At 36.6% G+C, this 20714-nt stretch overlaps 1 protein-coding gene across 1 annotated transcript in view; it reads left to right on the top strand.

Moving 5' to 3' along the window:
• SATB2 (SATB homeobox 2) overlaps positions 1–20714 on the top strand; it is a 203128-nt gene that overhangs the window by 23101 nt on the left and 159313 nt on the right. Inside the window, exon 3 of the mRNA XM_030327422.2 lies at positions 158–334. Within this exon, the coding sequence (XP_030183282.1) occupies positions 158–334 (177 nt within the window). The remainder of the gene's footprint in view (positions 1–157; positions 335–20714) is intronic.

Below are 20714 nucleotides of genomic sequence, written 5' to 3'. Positions count from 1 at the left end.
TTTCCCATTAGACCCATCCAACTAAGAGGCTTGTTTAATCTAAACCATTGTCGATCACAGATGAGTAACTTTTATAACTGCCTCTTCCCTTCTCATCATGGTGACTGAGATTTGCTTTGTAATATTTGTGTTTTGCTCTTGAATTTTGTCTCTCCAGGTTTGATGATTCCTGTCTTTTGTGTGGTGGAGCAGTTGGATGGCTCTCTTGAATATGACAACAGAGAAGAACATGCAGAGTTTGTCCTGGTTCGAAAAGATGTGCTTTTTAGCCAGCTGGTGGAGACCGCGCTCCTGGCCCTGGGGTACTCCCACAGCTCCGCAGCTCAGGCACAAGGTATTAACGCATATCCCCTTTCTCCTCCCCACGCCTCGTTGTGTCAGGATTTGAGGAAGAATGTGTTTCCTGAAATAATTCTCCAAACATGGGTTGGAGGAGAATGGTCAAATTTAACATCTTTTCCAAACAGTGAATAGCAGAACGTTTCTTGCCGAGTTTTGTTTTCTGTTTGCTTTGGGAAATATTTGACCGGCACCTTTAGAGCCACCAAAATAAACTTGCATTTTAAAGTGATCATCATAGGGTTTTTTTGGCATTGAAAGCTCTGTTACTTTCTCTAAGTCCTGAAACTGGTGTTCTCAGAGCGTTGAGATGTTTGATCCTAACTTCTCCAAACTTTAATACGTGATTTACAAGCTTTCAGTTTTCTAAATTTATTTATTGCTTTGCGCCTATAGCTTCTGCACTTTACAATTAGCTTTTAATTAAGTAGAAAAAAAATGGGTACATTTTATCATACTTTTGTTACCTTTGAAAACTGCTCTGTAGTTTTAGTGTAGTCCATTCAGTAAAAAACAACAAAACAAAACAAAACAAAAAAACTCCCCTCAGTGTCTTTGTGATCAATTCACTGTATCTATGTAATTAAGTATTAAAATTGCATCATCATTTCTGCACGTATCGTAGAGCACTGGGGAGCACATTGTGAGTTTCTGTTGCTTCACTCTGCAGCATAGCCCATTGTTCTTTCATGGCAGAGAACTGACAAAAAAAACAAAAAACAAAAAACAAAAACATCCCCCAAACCTGGGAAAATGGAAGAAAACTTTTTGACCCAGTGGAATGATTACTATTGTATTTCAGCTGAAATGACTGAATCCTATAGTTTATGATAATCCTTATAACCGAAGGAAAGCAATAGGTTACCTCCAGGTCTCGCTTTGCATATTCATTTTCTATATTACTATTCTTACTTAACATTTGTGTATATGTGCCACAGATTTTTGCAACTTTTTTTTTTATGAGCCCCTTGTCAAAGCCTCCATTTATTCAGATGAGGAAACTATGAGAGATTAAACAATACATACAAAGTTTACAGGTAAGGCAACCAAGGACATGGGATTTAGTATCGAAGCTCTTGACTGATTCTGTAAGCAGATCATCACTGTTTGAAAAATGTTTCAGTCTTTAAATTAGATTGTAATTCTACCAAGAAAGCAGCCCATCTGAAACCAGGGGTCAAGAATGTTTTCCCAGGGCAGGTGGTACCCCATGGATTATTGGAAGTCTAAGTGTGGTCTGAATCTGTGTGATTGGCCTGTCGGGTGCAGTGATAACAGCTGAATTGTCCAGCGCACTGCTTTCAGAGCAGTGTGATAAAGGATGATTCATTTCCTTTTTTTCTTGTGTAAGGGATTCAAGATTTAATCCCGAGCAAATTCCATACCGGGCACCCCTGCTTTTATTTTATGCTATTTGCCTGAATGAAATAAAGGAATCCCCCCATCGCCCCCACCCCCCTCCGAAACTTTTCATGCCATTTTAAGGATATTTTTTTTCTGAATGTAAAGGTCACTGTATCCCACTGCTTGCATCCTGGTGTGCCAGCTTCCTGTTTGACAGGGCTATCCATCTCCGTTAGCGCGGCTGCTCAACGCGCCGTGAGCTCACATGTGGAGCACAGAGCACTAAGTGGCCAAGATTTGATTCTTGGCACATGCTCAGGGAAGGGACTCTAAGGAAATTTGCACTAGGGAGCCACACTGTTCCATTCAGTGATGTGGACTGAGAGTTCTGCCCACCAAGATGAGATAGATACACTAGCAAGGGATATGGCCTACTGTGGAGGATTAAACAGGAGAAAAGTCAAAAGCAAATATTTGTTTCCCCAAAGTTTTTAAAAACCAGGACTAAAAAATACTGAATATTATACATTTAAAAAGTTGACTCAGGGGCGCCTGGGTGGCGCAGTCGGTTAAGCGTCCGACTTCAGCCAGGTCATGATCTCGCGGTCCGTGAGTTCGAGCCCCGCGTCAGGCTCTGGGCTGATGGCTCAGAGCCTGGAGCCTGTTTCCGATTCTGTGTCTCCCTCTCTCTCTGCCCCTCCCCCGTTCATGCTCTGTCTCTCTCTGTCCCAAAAATAAATAAACGTTGAAAAAAAAATTTAAAAAAAAAAAAAAAGTTGACTCAACATTCTGAAGGTGCTCTAGATCATAGATAATACTTTATTTTGTAGGTAAACAAAGGTTTTAGCACTAGGTCTTGTACTATAATTTCAGAGGGGGAAAAATGCTGTTTGTTTAGTTTTAAATTAGGCTGCTGATCTCTGTTTTGGGTAAATGGAAGAACTTGGCAATTGTTTATTTTGAAATGACTGTATTAGATCTCTGTTGTCATTTTTAGATCATCAAACGTATGCAGTTTGTTGCATGTTTATTATAGACCAAACAGAATGCAGCATGAGACTGGTCATTTGTGTGCTGGGCAAACAGCAGAGCGACAGAAAGCTAGAAAAGGAGGTAGAACAAAATATAACTGTATATTCGAAATCTGACTTTCTATGCATCTAGTTTTCTGTTTTCTTTTGTTTTGGTCTTGTTTGTGTGTTTGTTCATTGTTTAGATAATTTCTCCAAGATAGGGATGTCATTGGATGACCTAGCAAATCCATCTGCAGTGGAGAAACTGAACGTTTCTGAACCTCTTCTTCCTGTGTTAGAAAAGTTGGGCAGAACTAAACTGTAAGGAGAGTGGGTTGCTTGAGCCTATTTTAAAAATTGAGGTTCTTGAAACATGATTTTTTTATTGTGACGTGACCAGAAAAGAGTTTCAATAATTGAATTAGATAGTACGGAGATTGCCTTGAAAAGAGAAAATATATTAGCAATGTCATTATTTTGGAGTGATACCTTATCCTAATGACAAGGCAATGAACCCATGGTCTTGTGAGCATGGGATAGTTAATTTTTTTTTTTTTTTTTTTTGAGAAGGCATTCCCTCCAAGCGAGCTGAAGAGGCTTTATTAAGAAAGATATTTGCTTCTAAAGGATGACAGAAATTCCACTAAAATGCAATTCAAGGATTTCCAACACTACCACCACATCCCCCAGGCTTTATTTGAAGCCACATATTGAGACTTGAGAAATTAAGGGCAAAAAATACTGTTATAAATGACGGGCACAGTGTTTCTAACTGAGTCCAACCGTTTATTTCCCAGGACACATACCATTAGCTCTCTGTGATTCTCAAGGATGAGAGATGCAGGACACATCTGACCTGCTATTTTGCATATGCAAAAGATGGCAGGTGTTTTGCTTTTCCTAGAGTAGGTAGCCTAAGATCTAATAAACAGCAGGCACAGTTTATGGTGGATCATGAGTCCATATCTCTGAATCTAAAGTCTAGTTTTGGAAGAAGAGTGTTAACTTAGGAACTGTTCCCTCAAATTATACTCATTCCCTTTCTTCTTTCTTCTTTCCTTTTCATTCTTTCAGTTCTGCCCCATAACGCTTTTGGTAATAGCTAGGGATCTCCCCATGTCATTGAGTGTTCTTTATCATACCGATCAAGTAGCTATTCATAGTTGATAATGTGGATGGCGGATTTGGGGAAGTGGCAGTGATGGTGACTTGATTCCTCTCTGTGCACATTTGACTAAATTTGTAAGTGATCATCTTCTCTCTTTCCTGCGTCCTGTAAATTTTAAAGTAACTTTTAGAATTTTATTTATATATATTTTTATTGAGGCATAATTGACATAAATATATTAGTTTCGGGTATATAACGTAATGATTTGATATTTGTGTATATTGTGAAATACTTACCCCAGGAAGTCTAGTTAGCATCCATTGCCACATGTAGTTACAGAATTTTTTTTCCTTATCATGAGAACTTTTAAGATTTATTCTTTTGGCAACTTTGAAATATGCAATACAGTATTATTAACTATAGTCACCGTACTGTACATTATATCCCTGTGACTTATTTGTTTTATAACTAGAAGCTTGTACCTTTTGACTTCCTTCACCCATTTTGCCCACCCCCACCTCTGGCAACCATCAATCTGTTCTCTGTATCTATAAGCTTGGTTTTTGAAACTAAAAAAAATTTTTTTAAGATTGTACTTATAAATGAGATCGTATGGTATTTTTCTTTCTCTGTTTGACTTCTTTCACTTAGCATCATGCCCTCAAGTTCCATCCGTGCTGTCACAAATGACAAGATTTCTTTCTTTTTTATGGCTCGGTGATTGTGTGTGTGTGTGTGTGTGTGTGTGTGTGTGTGTGTGTGTGTGTATACACCACATTTCCTTTAGCCATTCATCCATTGATGGACATAGATTATTTCCAAGTCTTGGCTATTATAAATAATGCTGCAGTGAACATGGCCGTTCATGTATCTTTTCAAGTTAGTGTTTTCTTTTCTTTGGATGAATACCCAGAAGTGAGTGCAATTGCTGGATCACATGGTAGTTCTATTTTTAATTTTTTGAGAAACCTCTGTATTTTCCATAGTGGCTGCACCAATTTACATTCTCACCAACAGTGCACGAGTATTATCTTTTCTCCATATCCTTGCCAACACTTGTTATTTCTTGTATTTTAGATAATATCCATCCTAACAGGTGTCAGGTGATATCTCATTGTGGTTTTGCATTTCCCTGATAAGTAGTGGTGTTGAGTGTCTTTTCATGTACCCCTTGCCAACTATATGTCTCCCTTGGAAAAATGTTCAGATCCACTGCCCATTTTTTAATCATATTGTTTGTTTTTTTGCTATTAAATCTTGTGAGTTCTGATCCACTGCCCATTTTTTAATCATATTGTTTGTTTTTTTGCTATTAAATCTTATGAGTTCTTTATATATTTTGGATATTAGCCCCTTATCAGATATATAACTTGCAAATATTTTTTCTCATTCACTGGGTTGCCTTTTCATTTTGTTAATGGTTTCCATTGCTGTGCAGAAACTCTTTAGTTTGATGTAGTCCCGCTTGTTTATTTTTGCTTTTGTTGCCTTTGCTTTTGGTGTCAAATCCAAAAAATTATTTCTAAGACCTATGTCAGGGAGCTTACTGCCTGTGTTTTCTTCTAAGAGTTTTATGGTTTTAAGTTTTACATTCAAGTCTTTAATCCATTTTGAGTTAATTTTTGTGTATGGTGTAAATTAGTGGTCCAGTTTCATACTTTAGCATGTGGCCGTCCAGTTTTCCCAACATATATATTGAAGAGACTGTGCTTTTTCCACTGTATATTCTTGGCTTTTCTATTGTATATTAACCACATATGCATGGGTTCATTTCTAGTCTCTCTATTCTGTTCCATTGATCTATATGTCTGTTTTTTAAAAATTTTTTTAAAGTTTGTTTATTTTGAGAGAGAGAGAGAAAGAGAGAGGGAGGGGCAGAGAGAGAGAATCCCAAGCAGACTCCTCGCGGTCAGTGCGCAGAGCCCGATGCGGGACTTGAAACCACAAACCCGTGAAATTGTAACCTGAGCTGAAATCAAGAGGTGGATGCTTAACCAGCTGAGCCACCCAGGCACCCCTATATGTTTGTTTTAATGCTGATACCATATTGTTTACTATAGCTTTGTACTGTAGTTTGAGATAAGGAGTGTGTTATTTCCAGCTTTGTTTTTGTTTTTTTAAGATTGTAAAATTTGTTTTTGACCAGAAAATTTTATTCAAAAATAAACAGGCAATGGGGCTCCTGGGGGGCTCAGTTGGTTAAGTGTCTGACTTTGGCTCAGGTCATGATCTTATGGTTCATGATTTTGATCCCTGCATTGGGCTCTTTGCTGATAGCTCAGAGCCTGGATCCTGCTTTCAGATTCTTTGTCACCCTCTCTTTCTTTCTGCTCCTCCCTGGCTCTCACTGTCTCTCTCTCAAAAGTAAATAAACATTAAAAAAAATTTTTTTTTAATAACGAAAACAAACAGGCTGAGCAATAAATAAGCAAAAATTTTTTCTGACTGGCTATTTTTGGGGTCATTAGTATATAAAAATTATGGCTTCAAGAGAAGGTGTATTACCATTTTTTTCTTGCTTATGTTGGAATAATTAAATTTATGCAGTCATTTAAAATATTTTTAAAAAGCGACACAAAAATGGATTTAATACCATGTTATGTGAATCAAGCAGAGTGCCAAATACAGTCTCAATTATATAAAATTATTCATATATGCATAGAAAAAATACAAAGGAAATCTATTAAAATATCATAGTGTGAATAGTAGGATTAAAGTATGAAATTCTGGGGTGCCTGGGTGGCTCAGTCAGTTAAGCGTCCAACTTTGGCTCAGGTCATGATCTCATGGCTTGTGGGTTCAGGCCATGCATCAGGCTTTGTGCTGACAGCTCAGAGCTTGGAGCCTGCTTCGGATTCTGTGTCTCCCTCTCTCTCTGCACCCCACCCCCCTTGCTCTACTCTGTCTCTCTCAAGAATAAACATTAAAAAAATTTTTAAAAATAAAGTATGAAATTCTACTTTCTCCATGAATTCTGTCTCTCTCTTTTTAAAATGTTTATGCATTTATTTTGAAAGAGAGAGAGGGGCAAAGTGAGAGGGAGAGAGAGAATCCCAAGTAGGCTCTATGTTCAGCATGGAGCCTGATGCAGGGATCAGGGATGCGTGAGATCAAGACCTGAGCAGAAATTATGAGTCGGAGGCTTAACTCACCAGGACACCTAGGCTCCCCTCCATGAATGCTTTTTTTTTTAAGTTTTAAAAAAATATTTATTTATTTTTGGGAGACAGAGTGCAAGCAGGGGAAGGGCAGAGAGAGAGAGGGACACACAGATCTGAAGCAGGCTCCAGGCTCCAAGCTGTAAGTACAGAGCCCAATGTGGGGCTTGAACCCACGAAGCGTGGGATCATGACCTGGGCCAAAGTCGGACACCTAACTGACTAAGCCACCCAAGCGCCCCATGAATGCTCTTAATAAGTGCGAATGTGTTAGTTCTACCTTATTACCCACTTTTGATAAGCAGTTCACTTTGTCCCTAATGTGTCTGTAAGTGTGAAAACTTGTGCATGATACAGATGTATTTCTGTTGTTTTTTCAGTTTAAAATGAAAAAAAAGAAAAAGTCATGAATGAGTCCCTATGATGTATAAACAAACCAAGGAATTTCTTATAGTTTTAACAGTGCTAAGTAATATTAACTGAGCAGTTATGTCAGGCACTATTCTAAGAGATTTACATGTACTGACTTATTTAAATATCACAACAGCTTTTTGAAATAAATTATATGTTCCCCATTTCACAGATAAGGGAACAGGCAAACAAAGAAGAGAAGTAACTTTCCTGGGCACACAGGGCTATGGAAGGAAGAGCTGAGACCTGAAACCCAGTGATCCAACTCCAGAGTCAGGGTTCTTAACCACAGAGCTGTCCTGTGATAGACCTGATCAGTGGAGTTTAGAGTTGGGGTAGGCATCAATTCTTATTTAATGCTTGCTCCTTACTCTTTGACATGAGCCCTGAAAGGCGGGACTTTTTAGATTGGGTGCTTACTGAACACATAAGGATTATATTTATTTCATAATGATTATACTTATTCCATAATGATAAATTATACATAGAGATACTTTTTTAGGCAAATGAGACAGCCTTCATTAAAAACAAACAAAAAAACCAAATCTCACAGAACTGTTGTCTATTGAAGCCAATTCCTAAAACTAGATACAAGGCCTATAGTAGGTTAAGTAATTCAAATATACTGTCCCTCCTTATTAGGAAGCCTAAATGATTCCTGATAGGAAACTAAAGCATATTCCACAGCAATTCTGATTTTCAAATTGATCAGCACTATTAAATTCCCACCATGTTCCTGTCATTATTCCAGGCTCTGGGGATAAAGAACTGAAAAAAAAATCTTGCTTTCATGGAGCTTACATTTGGTAGTTTAATAACATAAGAGAAGTTTAGTATGTGGATTATTAGTTGATTTTTGATCCTCTGAGCTCAGAAATGTTGAATACTGAGGTTAAGAGAATCGAAATGCATATAAAATTTATTTATAGTTTAGTGCTAATTTATAAATGAATGTTAGTTTTATTCTTGAAAAATACTCAAGAATTACTCTTCTTCTTGTCAGTTTTTGGAAGTACATGGCCAAATGGAAAATATGGGTTAAAATTTCCAAAAAATCCTTGCTTTATCTCCTTAAAGGAAAACTTTTTTTTTTTTTTTTTGCCACTTTTCTCCACCATTGTCTCCATTTTTTATTTTTATTTTTTTACTTTTAAATGTTTATTTATTTTGAGAGAAAGTGTGCACAGGGGAGAGGCAGAGAGAGAAGGAGAGATAGAATCCCAAATAGGTGCCACATTGCCCAACTCGGGCTCTATCTCACAAAACGTGAGATTATAACATGAGCCGGAATCAAGAGTTGGACGCCCAACCAACTGAGCCACTCAGACGCCCCTGTTGTCTCCGTTTTTTAAGATAGGGCCTGTTGTTCTGTGCTGACAGCCTGGAGTCTGCTTCAGATTCTGTCTCTCCCTCTCTCTCTCTGCCCCTCCCCTGCTTGCACTCTCTCTCTCTCTCAAAAATAAATAAACATTAAAAAAAAAATTAAAAAAAATGATAGCCCTGTTGTTGGCTTTTTTATTGATGAAACTCTTATGTTCTTAGAGGCCCATTTTTTCAGAACACAACAGTGGCACCTGTGGTAAGCATTTAGTCAATGTTGGAAGAATGAACAAATGGATTGAAGGTATTATTTATTACCCTGGAGAAATACATGCAGTTCTAAAAAGTGCCAGTTTAATGTCATCAATAATTAGATTTGGGCTCTGAACTACAAACTGTTTTGTTCCCTTAAAACCGAGCGTTACATAGCACAGTGTGAAGTCTACATGAATTCAATAAATGTTTGTTGACAATGAAAACAGGTATTTTTAAGGTTCATTTTTACTAAACTATCCATGAAGATTTTTTTTCCTTGTGTGTCATTGTGAAGTTGGCTCCCATTCATGAATTAGCTATTTTTATCAGAAGTAAAATATAATTTGATTCCTTAGTGATCAGCATCGTCATTTCTAGATTTTTCCACGTCATCATTCCAAAGGCAGTGATGTTTTATCTATACTCATGGTGCCAAAACACTTCTAGTAATAATGTTTAGACTCAAAGAGCTACTTATTCAAAAGACACTTATGGGATTGCTGGGATCCAAATTCTTCGATCAAAACTTAGAGGTATTTTGTCAGTATTTATCCAGACCTCATCTTTGGAGGCGTTCTGTATAGGGAGAACAATTTACATCTGTGAACTAGAAACAATGATAAGAATAAATAGAATAAGATTTAAAACCAAAATAATAAGGATATGTTTTAAAGGAATGCCTTAATTTATTTTTACTTATTTATTATTGTTTTGTATATTATTCATTCATTTATTATTATATACTTTTCAGGGAATTAGCTTTATACAACATATTATTGGGAAGAACTTTACCAAGAAGCTACTTTTTAGGTAAATTTTAACATTAGAAATAAATATACTTTCATTTTAGATTGTTCGGTGCTTGAAATGCTTTCTTCTTTAATTCTCTAAAATGTTTATTCTGGGAACATGCAACATATACAAAATAGAGAGATTAAAGTAGTAAATAAATACTCGTGAATTTATCATCTGGCCTCAACATTTAGGAATTCATGGTCAGTCTTGTTTCATCTCTGTCCCTACCCACATCTTCCCCCTCTCCCACTAGATTATTTTAAAGCACATCCTAAACCTCATATTTTATCCATAAATATTTACTAAGTATCTCTTAATGATAAGGACTATCTTAAAAACATAACCACAAATAGTAGCATGACTCTTAAAAAACTCCTTAATGTTATGAAATATCCAATCAAGGTTCAAAAATTTCCCAATTATCTTATTATTTTCTTTTTAGTGTTTCTTTATTCAAATCAGAAGCCATAGAGATTTATATATTGCATTTGGCGGACGTGTTTTCTCTCATCCTCTTGAATTTTTAAAAATTCTTTTCTAAAACTAATGTTTGTCATGTTAATTCAGAATTATTTTTATTTTGCTGAACTTAATGAAAGCCTTAACCTTATAAATGACTGCAAATACTATGATTTTAAATAAACAATTAGTAAACTCAATTATAACCTTGTAATGGAATTCAGAAAAATCACACTTTTTTTCTTTTTCTTTTTTTTTTTTTTTTTTGTAAGGGAAGATGCTTAAAAGGCATATGTTGTCTGGAGCTGAAAGATTTTTTTATGCTCTGAAAGTTTGACATTCTCCCCATTGAAAATGTTTAAAATGATCTCTTGCCTTGTATTGCTTTCTTGGTTTCTTTCTTTGGCTCTTTCTCTTTTTTTCCCCACTTTTCCTTCTTTAATTAAACTCTCATGTTTGGGAGTCTCTTAGCAGTTTTTTTCTTTATAAGGGCAATGTTGAAAAAAGGTGCATATTTAGAAATTTTAGGCCTTGGAGCAATCTTTTAACAAACAAACTGCTTTTTAAAAAATTCTGTGGCTCTCAAAAGAGAGCTAAAAAAGCTACCCAAAATTGCTGTTAACCATGTCTCAACCCTCATTAGAGCTGACTGGGCCAAAATATAAAACACTGCCTGTGCCGATACAAATCTCTAACAACACCCCTACGCTCTTCCCTCCTCTACTACATAAAATTAAATATTCATATATGCTTATTTACCTGCAAAAAGAGCAAAACCTGAAACACTACTTTTAAATGCCAAAGGAAGAGTAATGCTCATTTTACTTCCTTGTCCAATATATATTTAAGAATGAATATCTAATATAGATGTTTATAGTTCTGTATTCCTCGTATTTATATTGGCACAAATATGTGTTATTTAAAATACATAGGTCAACTGATGGAATTACTGTCTATATGTAAATTTGTAGAGGATGAAGACCCTATCGGACTTGGACTTGATATGCAGGACTTCCAGCAGTTGAGTAGGAAGTACTTGATTAGAACTGTTAAGGGCAGTGAATTAAAAAAAAAAAAAAAAATTATCTGATCTCACTTTACCTTTGACCTTACAATTTTTACTTGAACATCCATTAAAAAAAATCATTATCAGTGAAGATAATTCATTTAGAAAACTAGCTCATTATTTCTTCCATGATGAGAGAAGTTTTTAGCAGTATTTTTAGTCAGCTATTTGTTGGGCAGTTTGCCATGGTGGCCGTTAGCTTTGGTGTATTTTTAAAATTGCTTTAAATCCCTCTTTTTAGACTTTAGGTGTTAATGTCCATGAGCTGAAGGGGGCTAATCATCTGAGTTCCATGTTCTGGCATTCCTGTAAAATGATCTAGGTTAAACAGATTGACCTACAGTGATATACAGCTTTTATTTAATAATTAAAGTATATGTCATTAAAAATATATAGCTTTGAGGAGTTATGAGTAGGAAAGCTACAACCTAAAATTGGTGATAGTGTGATACAATTTATATTGTGATTAATTTTTTATTCTGTTCCTTCTAAAGTATAACTGTCTTTTACCAATATATAGATTTTAAATGTAAGGTAGTCATTTCCTGAAGACTCGGGTCCTTCTGTGCTTTAAGAAGCACAGATATAGTACAGATTCTATTCAAGAAACTCATTTAATAAAGAGCATATTCATTAAATGAATTCATTTACAAATGCTTCAATAGATAGTGCTATTACTTTTTGAGTAGATCTTTTATATGAAAAGTTCTCTATTGATACGAATCTCAGTCTTGGTGCTATAACATATTTCAACTCTAAGTAAAGCCTATTTTGACATTCATGATAGACAATAAAAAATTCTTGTCCATATAGCATTTTGTAATATTAAAATGCTTTTATAAAATTCCCTACTTCCCTTTTTTCTTTTTTGAATGGATAAGAGCTCTGTCATCTTCATCTTATAATTTTAGTTAATTCTTTGCAAAATTGTGAAATTTCAGAATGGTAGATTTTTTACTTATATTAGTGTACATTTTACATTTGTACTTTGGATAGCCAATTTTTCTCAGATACACTATTATTGTATTTTAAGATTATGGTGAGAGTTCAACTCAGTATTCATTCATCTGCGTAGCATCCGTTAGCAGGCAGTTTATTCATTATTTATTGAGGTACTTGGCACACGAAGTGGTACCCTGAGATGTCAGGGACCTCTTTTATCTGCAGTGTGATAGAGGACAGGTTCAGTGGTGGTGGTGGGAGGCAGGGATGAAAAGCATCCTGCTGGTCTTTTGGTCACTCTGGCCACCCTGGTTTTGTTTCTAAGGTGCTAGATAGATTTCACATGATTGTGATAAGCATTTAAAACCCCATCAGTTTGCAACTCATTTTTTTTTTTTTATGGTAGCTTTGTGAGCTCCAGAGCGAGTGCCATTTGGTTGCTCAAAAGCAGTAATTGGCAAATTTTTTTGTGTATCAATGAGAGAAGACACAGACACCTCTGCCTTTCTAGTTTTGGTTTGAGGAAATATCACCCAGGACAGAACAGCAAATCTGTGCTACTGTTTTACAAGCTCGTTACTGGGGTTTGAAAAGATTGCTGCAGGCTATATGCAAATCGTGCCCGAGGTTCCTCTCAGTTTCTCCCTCGCATTCGGCAGAGAGATAAATCCGACATATTCCTTCTGTCAGTTTTGTAAATCAGAGAATGAGACTCTGGAAAGTTCATAGCCCAGGCAAACCTCTGTCCTCAATAATTTGGCTCTACAAAGTCTAATAACCTCCCAGATAAAAGCTGGGCCTACCATCGTGGGAGCAGATTAAGAGGGCAGTCTGTTCTTGATCAAAAGCTCTGAGCAGTTTTACCAACTTCAGATGGTGGTTCTTCTTGAGAATATGTTGCACAGCCACAGCAATAAATAACAATTTGAAATGTCTTGTTTTATTATTAAGAATACAGTGATTCCTTGTGGGGTGGAGAAAAGACTTCTTTGAAAGGGGGCCTGCTTTAGATACTCTGCAATAGAAAATATATCAGAATTATTTGGAAAAATAAAAAAAGCTCTTTATTAAGATCTTTAGTTTCTTGGGCACCATTGGAAGAAATGTGATTGAGTTAACTTCCATTTTATGGAGAGGAAAGCTGCAAAGAAAGTTTTAAAAATCACATCTTAATTCTCCGCTTTTTGTCATTCATTCATTTAACAAATGTTTTGTGTCAGACATTGTTCTAAGTGTTGGGGACACAGCAAAGAGCCAAACATAATGCCCCTGTCTTCAAGGTACATTCCAGTAGGGGACATAAAAAATAAACCATAAATATATAATAACATGTTAGGTAGGACCTGACATTATATTACGCTATGTTGACCTTATTCTCCCCATCTTGTCTGTAAGGGAGTTTGGCAAATTTAGGCTTCTCCTGAGCCAGAACAAACTTGAAGATCTTGAATGGGGTTTGAGGATTAAAAATAAAATGATGTGGGCACTTAAAAGGTGAAATCTCGGTTTTCTGAAAAATTTACCTGTGTGGACTGTTCCATTTTTGGTATAGGATAAATGTAATATCATCAGAATTAGCTTATTATTAAGCCATGGTGTAATTTTTTTTTTTTTTGAGAGCAACTGACATTTTCACATGATAGAATGTTACAAATGTATTTAATAAAATTGATATTATTAATAGATACTAAGCACCAATATTATGTACTTTTTCTGTACTAACCGCTGTTCTAGGTGCTCCACATGTATTCACTCATTCAATCCTTATAATAACCCCATGAAGTACATAATATCATTGTCCGCATTTTACCAATGAGGAAACGGAGACACTCTGAGGTCCATTTACCTCAGAGAGGTAAAAAGCTTGGCTGACACCAAAAACTGGCTCCAGGGAATGTGTACTTAACCAGCATCCCGTTCAGCAGCATTATATTTCTAGTCTGTGAATTTAGTCTACAGTTCAAACTGATACTAACTATAGTTTACAGGCATGAACCAAAGATTGACATTTTGGAATTGGTAACTGAACATATATGTTTTTAAATTGAGTGGGGAGCTTGTTTTGAGTTTAAATAACAAAATTGAACTTGCTGTCTTGGGATGGCATTTTATGAGAACTTATTTTATGAGACCCCATTTGTGTATATCTAAGCGCCTTGTAAACTTACAAATTAAAATAAAAACTTTTTTCTAATAGTAAACCAATGCTTGTTAGTTATAGAAAACTAAAAAATGCAGAAAAGTAGAAAAAAGAAAAAAAATGCTGGCGGACCAACCTGGAGATAAATCTAGGTAACATTTGCAGGCATTCCCCTTTAGTTATGGTTTAAAGCATTCTTTTGCATAGTTGGGTTGTATATATGCAATATTTTCCCTGAATATTATAATGTATGATTTACATATTTCGTATTGCTTTTAGTACTGCAAAATAGTAAAGCTTTTGGTTTTCAAATCAAATGTAAAACATTAGCTTTCTTTTGATTATCTAGAAGGATTTAGAAGCCATCAGTAAATTAGGAGGTGTTAGGTATAGACAATGCCTGGTTCAGTGGCTGGACAATCAGAATAATTTATTCCCACATTTATGTGAGAATATCATTTTTGTCTTACTTGGTTCATTGCAGGTGAAAGGCCAGTAATTAAAAAAGAAATTGACATTGACCTGCTTTCTTTTTACCTTTGCCTTGTGGTAAAGTTTTTTAATGTGGTACAAGAGTAAAAAGACATTGTGTCATTCAGAAAACTTCAGTTAATTAATTTCATGTTTTGTTTTTATAATAGTCTTGTTCTTACCCACATTTTGGTCTTTTCTCCTCTTAAAAAAAACACATACACAGCATTGTGTGGGCTGGTTACTGAGTGCTTACTAGTTTTACAATGACAGTCCTGTGTTAAAGATGTCCCTTGGTCCAGGAATTAATAACTGATGACAGTTTGTCTATTTTTCAGCTTCTGGATTTTGCTATGTGCAGTAGGATGGAGATTTTATGAAAGAGTCATTGGGGGAAACTCTTAGGGAAGATTTTTCCTGTGCTTGAATTGATTTAGTATAGCCCTCTATTGGAGGTAGGGGATTTGTCAAACAAATCATGAATGCTCCCATACCTGCAGGAGCAGTGGGTTGTGATCCCTCTTGGTTGTTTGTTTCTAGTGGGCCTCAGATCCTGCTGGGCGTGGAAAAGAGATGAGCAGCTGTCTCTCTCCCTTCTGTATTTTAAGGTTGTAAGATTGACCCAACTTCTTTCCATAGTCTTCCCTGTAGCTTAGCAGGTGTGAGATAGTCTAGTTAGAATTCACATGTATTTGGCCACCTACCCTGCACGCCTTCCCAATAGTATCATTGGCACCATGCGGATCGACATCTTCCTCTGTGCTTTTCTGGACTCATTCAGCCCACACTGATTCCTGTCCTCAGAGGTAGGGATCATTCCCTTCCCATGTGATTTTCGTTGGTGGACCTTGGATAGTGAGAAGTTATTTGCTTTCAATAAACATTCAGGTGGGCTTTATAATAGACATAGCAAAGATTAGTGAGGATTTCTGTAACTCAGATAAGCTATTGAAATGTACTCGTGTGACCAAAATACCAAGTTATATGAAAGAGTTTTAATTATGAAACCAGTGTCTCATTATGATAAAAATAAATGCATAAATCTAAGATGGCTTATGTAACAGATTAAGTTATAATTTGCTGCTGTATTTCTTTTGTACTTGTAAACCCTGATGGATATTACAGTGTACCCATTTGCAGTTTAAACTAATGCAATGGAGATCAACAATTGCTTTTCTGTCTTAGTATTAAGAGGAGAGTCCTGTTGTGACTCATGATAAGATTATGAATTTGTCTGGGTCTGTCAGCAGGTAAATTGAAAAGAATGGTGGGGAGGGCACCTAACTGGCTCAGTTGGTAGGGCATGCGACTCTTGATCTTGGGGTCATGAGTTTGAGCCCTATGTTGGGTGTAGAGATTACTTAAAAAAGAATGGGTCCAACTCTGTTGTAAATCAGTGGAATTAAGACACTTGTGGGGCTGGTGTGCTGTTCTGGGAGACTGAGGTGTCCGTGCTGAAGAGGGGATCTTGGCCATGTTGTCTTGAAGTTTACTAAAATAACTAATTTATCACCCATACGAGGACCTACCAGTAGGACTTATTTCTTTTGTCTCTCATGGAAATGCCTCAGTATTAGTCAATAAGACATAGTCTTGTGTTTTCATGGATGTTTAGTTCTTAAAAAAAAAAAAAATGAAGTGTCCATTTTGGCTAATTATAATGCTAGCAAACACAGAGTTTACTGTGTGCCAGGCATTGTTCTAAGTATGTTACACATGTAAACTCATTTAATGCTCACAAACCATGTGTGACATAGGTACAGTTACCTACATTTCACAGCTGAGGAGACTGATGCACAGAGAGGTTAGCTGAGTTTCCCTGGGGCACACAGCAAGTTAAGTGAGGGAGCCAGCATTCAAATGTGCAAACCCGGGCACTCTGCTGCTTGAAGCGGTGGCTTAGCCACCACACCCCTGCCTTTCTGTGGCATGATCAGGCATCCTTGTGATAGTGAATAGAAGTAAAAGCTTCCGTAGGCCTGACTTATATGACTAGACTAACTCATTAAAATGCTACATATTTCCCCCCCTTTTTTCCTTTACTTATTTTGTTTTCTTCTCGTAGTAGGTTGGGAGATGAAGACTTTAAAGACATTACAAGTGCATTCTACTTAATCTGAAATATTTTGATGCTTCTGGAAAAGTGAGATGATTTAATTTCATATATAATTGCATGAAGAATTATAAATTATGTTTTCTAAAATACCTATGACACTAAACCACAAAATGAACAGATAAAACTGATTTGTTCTCTGACAAATCAAGATATATGGCAGTGTTTTCATTACAAGTGCCATTTGTGGGGACGGAGCAGCTGAGTGTGCCACAATATGACACAAACTATTCCCAGGCAGCACTGCCTTCACGTGGGCATCCCGAGCTGATTTACAACACACACTAAAATTTTTTTTAAAACATGATGTCAAGCACAGCCCAGGTTGAACTTCTAAAGTCGTGGAATGCAGGTATATCTTTTTAATTGGCCTTCTTTGCCATGAACTTACTCTCCAGAAACAAGTTGTTTCATCCTGTAGAGAGAATGGGCCATTTTTAGGGCACTGGGGGTGGCATTTAGAAAATTCTTTCTTAAGTGCATGTAATAGTTTCCTGGAAGGTATGTGTTGACTTCTTCTGGAGGGTAATTTATTCATAGCAAGATTGAGTAAGAATTTTTTTTTCTTCCACTGGACTAAAAACAGAGTGTGTTGTCGGAGGTCTCTGTGGTGGTATTAAGGCTAAAACTCAAAATTTGGATGTTGTGAGTTCAAGCTTTTCTCAAAGAACCTGTGTCCCCAAGCTGCCACAGTCATTTGTTTGTCCTAAATTTAAAAAAAGGCTTTGAAATATGTGGAACCAAAATAGTTCTGTTTGTAGTACCAGGGATTCTGGAAAAATAAGAGTGTCATCTTCTGTGTGGGAGAGATTGATACGTGTTGATTGCTGGTGGTACCGGATTTTGTTGGGCAGTGATGGATTTTTCACTGAGTCTGCCAGAATCACTCACCTGGTCCCCTTTGTGATCCATGAGAGCTAATTTGCGATGATGGGTGGGCAGGAGCAGTAGTGGGGAGCAGATCACTGGGTCAAAGATAAAAACAGAACCCCATAAGGTAAGGCACATACATCTTAGTCAATTTTGTATCAGATTACAGCCCAATGAGTTCAGACCATAGGAGATGTTATTCTGTGTTGGTGGGGCTTGTGTTAGAATCTTTATGTCATGTTTTTTTTCCTAGATGTATTTTCTATCATGTGTAACGAAAAGTTGGCTGAAAATGGTTATTCAGGTTAAGTGTTAGAATTTATTAAACAAAGCATATAAAACAACCAATAGCATTGTACAACATGGTGAGAATAGAGAAGTAAAAGCAGACTAAGATTTGAAAGTAAAAGTCACTGATAAAATTTCACAATTGTATGTTAGTTTTTTAAAAAAATATATTTAATTTCCAACCTAATGAACATAAATGGTTAAAAGCATATTGACTTGCTAGTTTCTTTTCTTCAAGTCAGTTAGGAATTGGTCATGGTGGGCAGTTGATCCTGGTGGCTTAACTCCTCTGTCAGATCAGCTGAGAGCTGTGTAACATGTTGTAACAGTGGCAGTTGGGTGTTATGGAATCTGACTGCTGGGTTTTTAATACCACTTGCATTTCTATGACTGTCTGCCTCAGTTTCCTCATCTGTAAAATAGGGGTAATGATACTTCCCATGGAGAGTTGTTAGGAAGATTAAATTAATCCATACAAAGTGCTTAACACAGGGTGAGGGCTGGCTGCACATTAATTGCTATTATAATTATTATTGTCAATATTACTTTACAGTGCAGAAGCTAGATATGATATGTTAATTTCTTTTGTTTTCTGTAGCTTCCATTCGTAAAGCCTTTCATTCAAAGCTACTGGATGTGAATTACTGATTTTTTTTTCTTTATCCTTTTGATTTTTGTAGAGTATAGAAAGAATAGATACTTTGATATTCATGTGTTTGGATCAACGAAATCCTATTGCATGGCTCTCCACTAACTTGGGAAAGAATTGATTTCTTTATTATGGACAGAGCTTTCTGTATTACGTTGCCTCTTTCCAGTTTTTTTCAAAGCATTTAATATATATTTTATATATGCTGACAATGAACAGAACTTCCCCCAGGTTATCTGGTTGAAATTGTGTATTTTTAAAAATGAAATAGCTATGATTAATGACAAATGGAAATTTAAATTTTCACTGTTGGCTTTGTAATCCAGTGAGCTATTTATTTATTTAATAATGTTTTCAATGCTTTTATTACTTTTATATTTTTTTGAGAGAGAATGTGAGCAGAGTAGGGGCAGAGAGAGAGGAAGACACAATCCAAAGCAGGCTCCAGGTCTGAGCTGTCAGCACAGAGCCCGATGCAGGGCTTGAACTCAACGAACTGCGAGATCTTGAGCTGAAATCAGATGCTTAACCGACTGAGCCACCCAGGTGTTCCCAATGAGCTAGTTTTTTTAGGTGACAAATATTTTGCATTTCTTCCATTTCTTCTCCTTCTATGGAGTTCTAAATATTGAGTAAACCTAAGTACAGATGTAACTTAACTACAGTGAGGCCATTTTGTTTAGCACCACTTTTTCCACAGTTGTGTTGAAAACCAGACTATTTTCCCTTCCATTCCTCCTCCGAAACAGTTGCTCATATCTGTGCTCTTCTGACGTGGTTCCACTAGTGGAGCTGCCTCGAAGCAAATCTGGGACTGTGTGGAGCGGAAGGAATGTAAATGTTTTCCCTGAGGACTCGTTGTCAGTAGGTATTTGTTTTCTGGGAAATTTGAATGTAATGTCACCTTTGCATCAGGGCTCCTTCTTTTCATTCCCCTTCCCAGAGCCTCTCCCAGAGATAGCTTCGAGGCTGAATCCCGTTACCCTAGTGCTCTTTCACCTGGACTAAATGACCATGGCAAAAAAAAAAAAAAAAAAAAGTCATATTTTTGTGACTGAAAAGCCCAACTAGATATCAAGCCATTAGGTCCTGTTGTGTCCATTCAGTTATGTGCCAGCATAATGCTACTAGCTAGTAAAGGGGGCAATGAGAACTGAAAGGGCGAGCTCCAGGCTAGTGGATTTCACTTATTCCCATGTGTTGACTTCCTTCCTCTAACCTCTGCAGTCCATTCTCACTGTTTCTCTCCTTTTTCTTAGTTTTTAAAATATTCCTGCCTCCCCCCACTTCCCTGCCTTTTTTTTTTTTTTTTTTGAGCAAATTCTATTCTTAAAAAGAAAAAAAAATAGTATGAATTACCTGCGGGAAAACAGCATTTAAAGACCTCTGTGCTGCCAGCCAGTAGATGTGTGGTCCCACTGTGTTTTGGTGTGTGTTTATTTTAATATTAGAATTACCAAGTGAAAGCTAATAATACTCTAAGAAAAGTATAATTACGAAGGTAAATCTGTATCAAAAATTGCATGGTGTACCTCAAAGTCAAATATAATTATTAGTGGATAGTCTCCTATTTGATAATTAGCCATTCATAGGTTTGTATATAAAGTAGTGTTTTTAAAATTGTGCATTTTTAAAATTCATTCTATTTCCCACACAGTATAATCCACTAGATCTTAGGCAAAATAACCCACTTTGGTATAATAGAACCACACCTATATGGAAATAACTGAAACACTCTAAAATAGAAATATAACGTTCCTTCTGCCAAATATTACAATGTAACTGTTGCCAAGTCCTGGTGCCCACTCCTTTCTGGATCCAGTTGTTCTATTTTTAACTTTCCCCAGTACTCAACCCTGCCGAGCCTGTGCATATGACAGTTACTTCTTCACCCTGTGGCCTTTTGCAGTGGTGGTGGGGGCGGTGGGAGTGCTCTAGGTTGGCAGAAGGGCTTGTTGGGGCTGGGGCAGCCC

This window comes from Lynx canadensis, chromosome C1, assembly GCF_007474595.2.
Source record: "Lynx canadensis isolate LIC74 chromosome C1, mLynCan4.pri.v2, whole genome shotgun sequence".
NCBI classification, from domain to species: Eukaryota; Metazoa; Chordata; class Mammalia; order Carnivora; family Felidae; genus Lynx; species Lynx canadensis.
The sequence above is the reverse complement of the archived record's forward strand: the minus strand, read 5'-3'. Positions and strand labels throughout refer to the sequence as shown.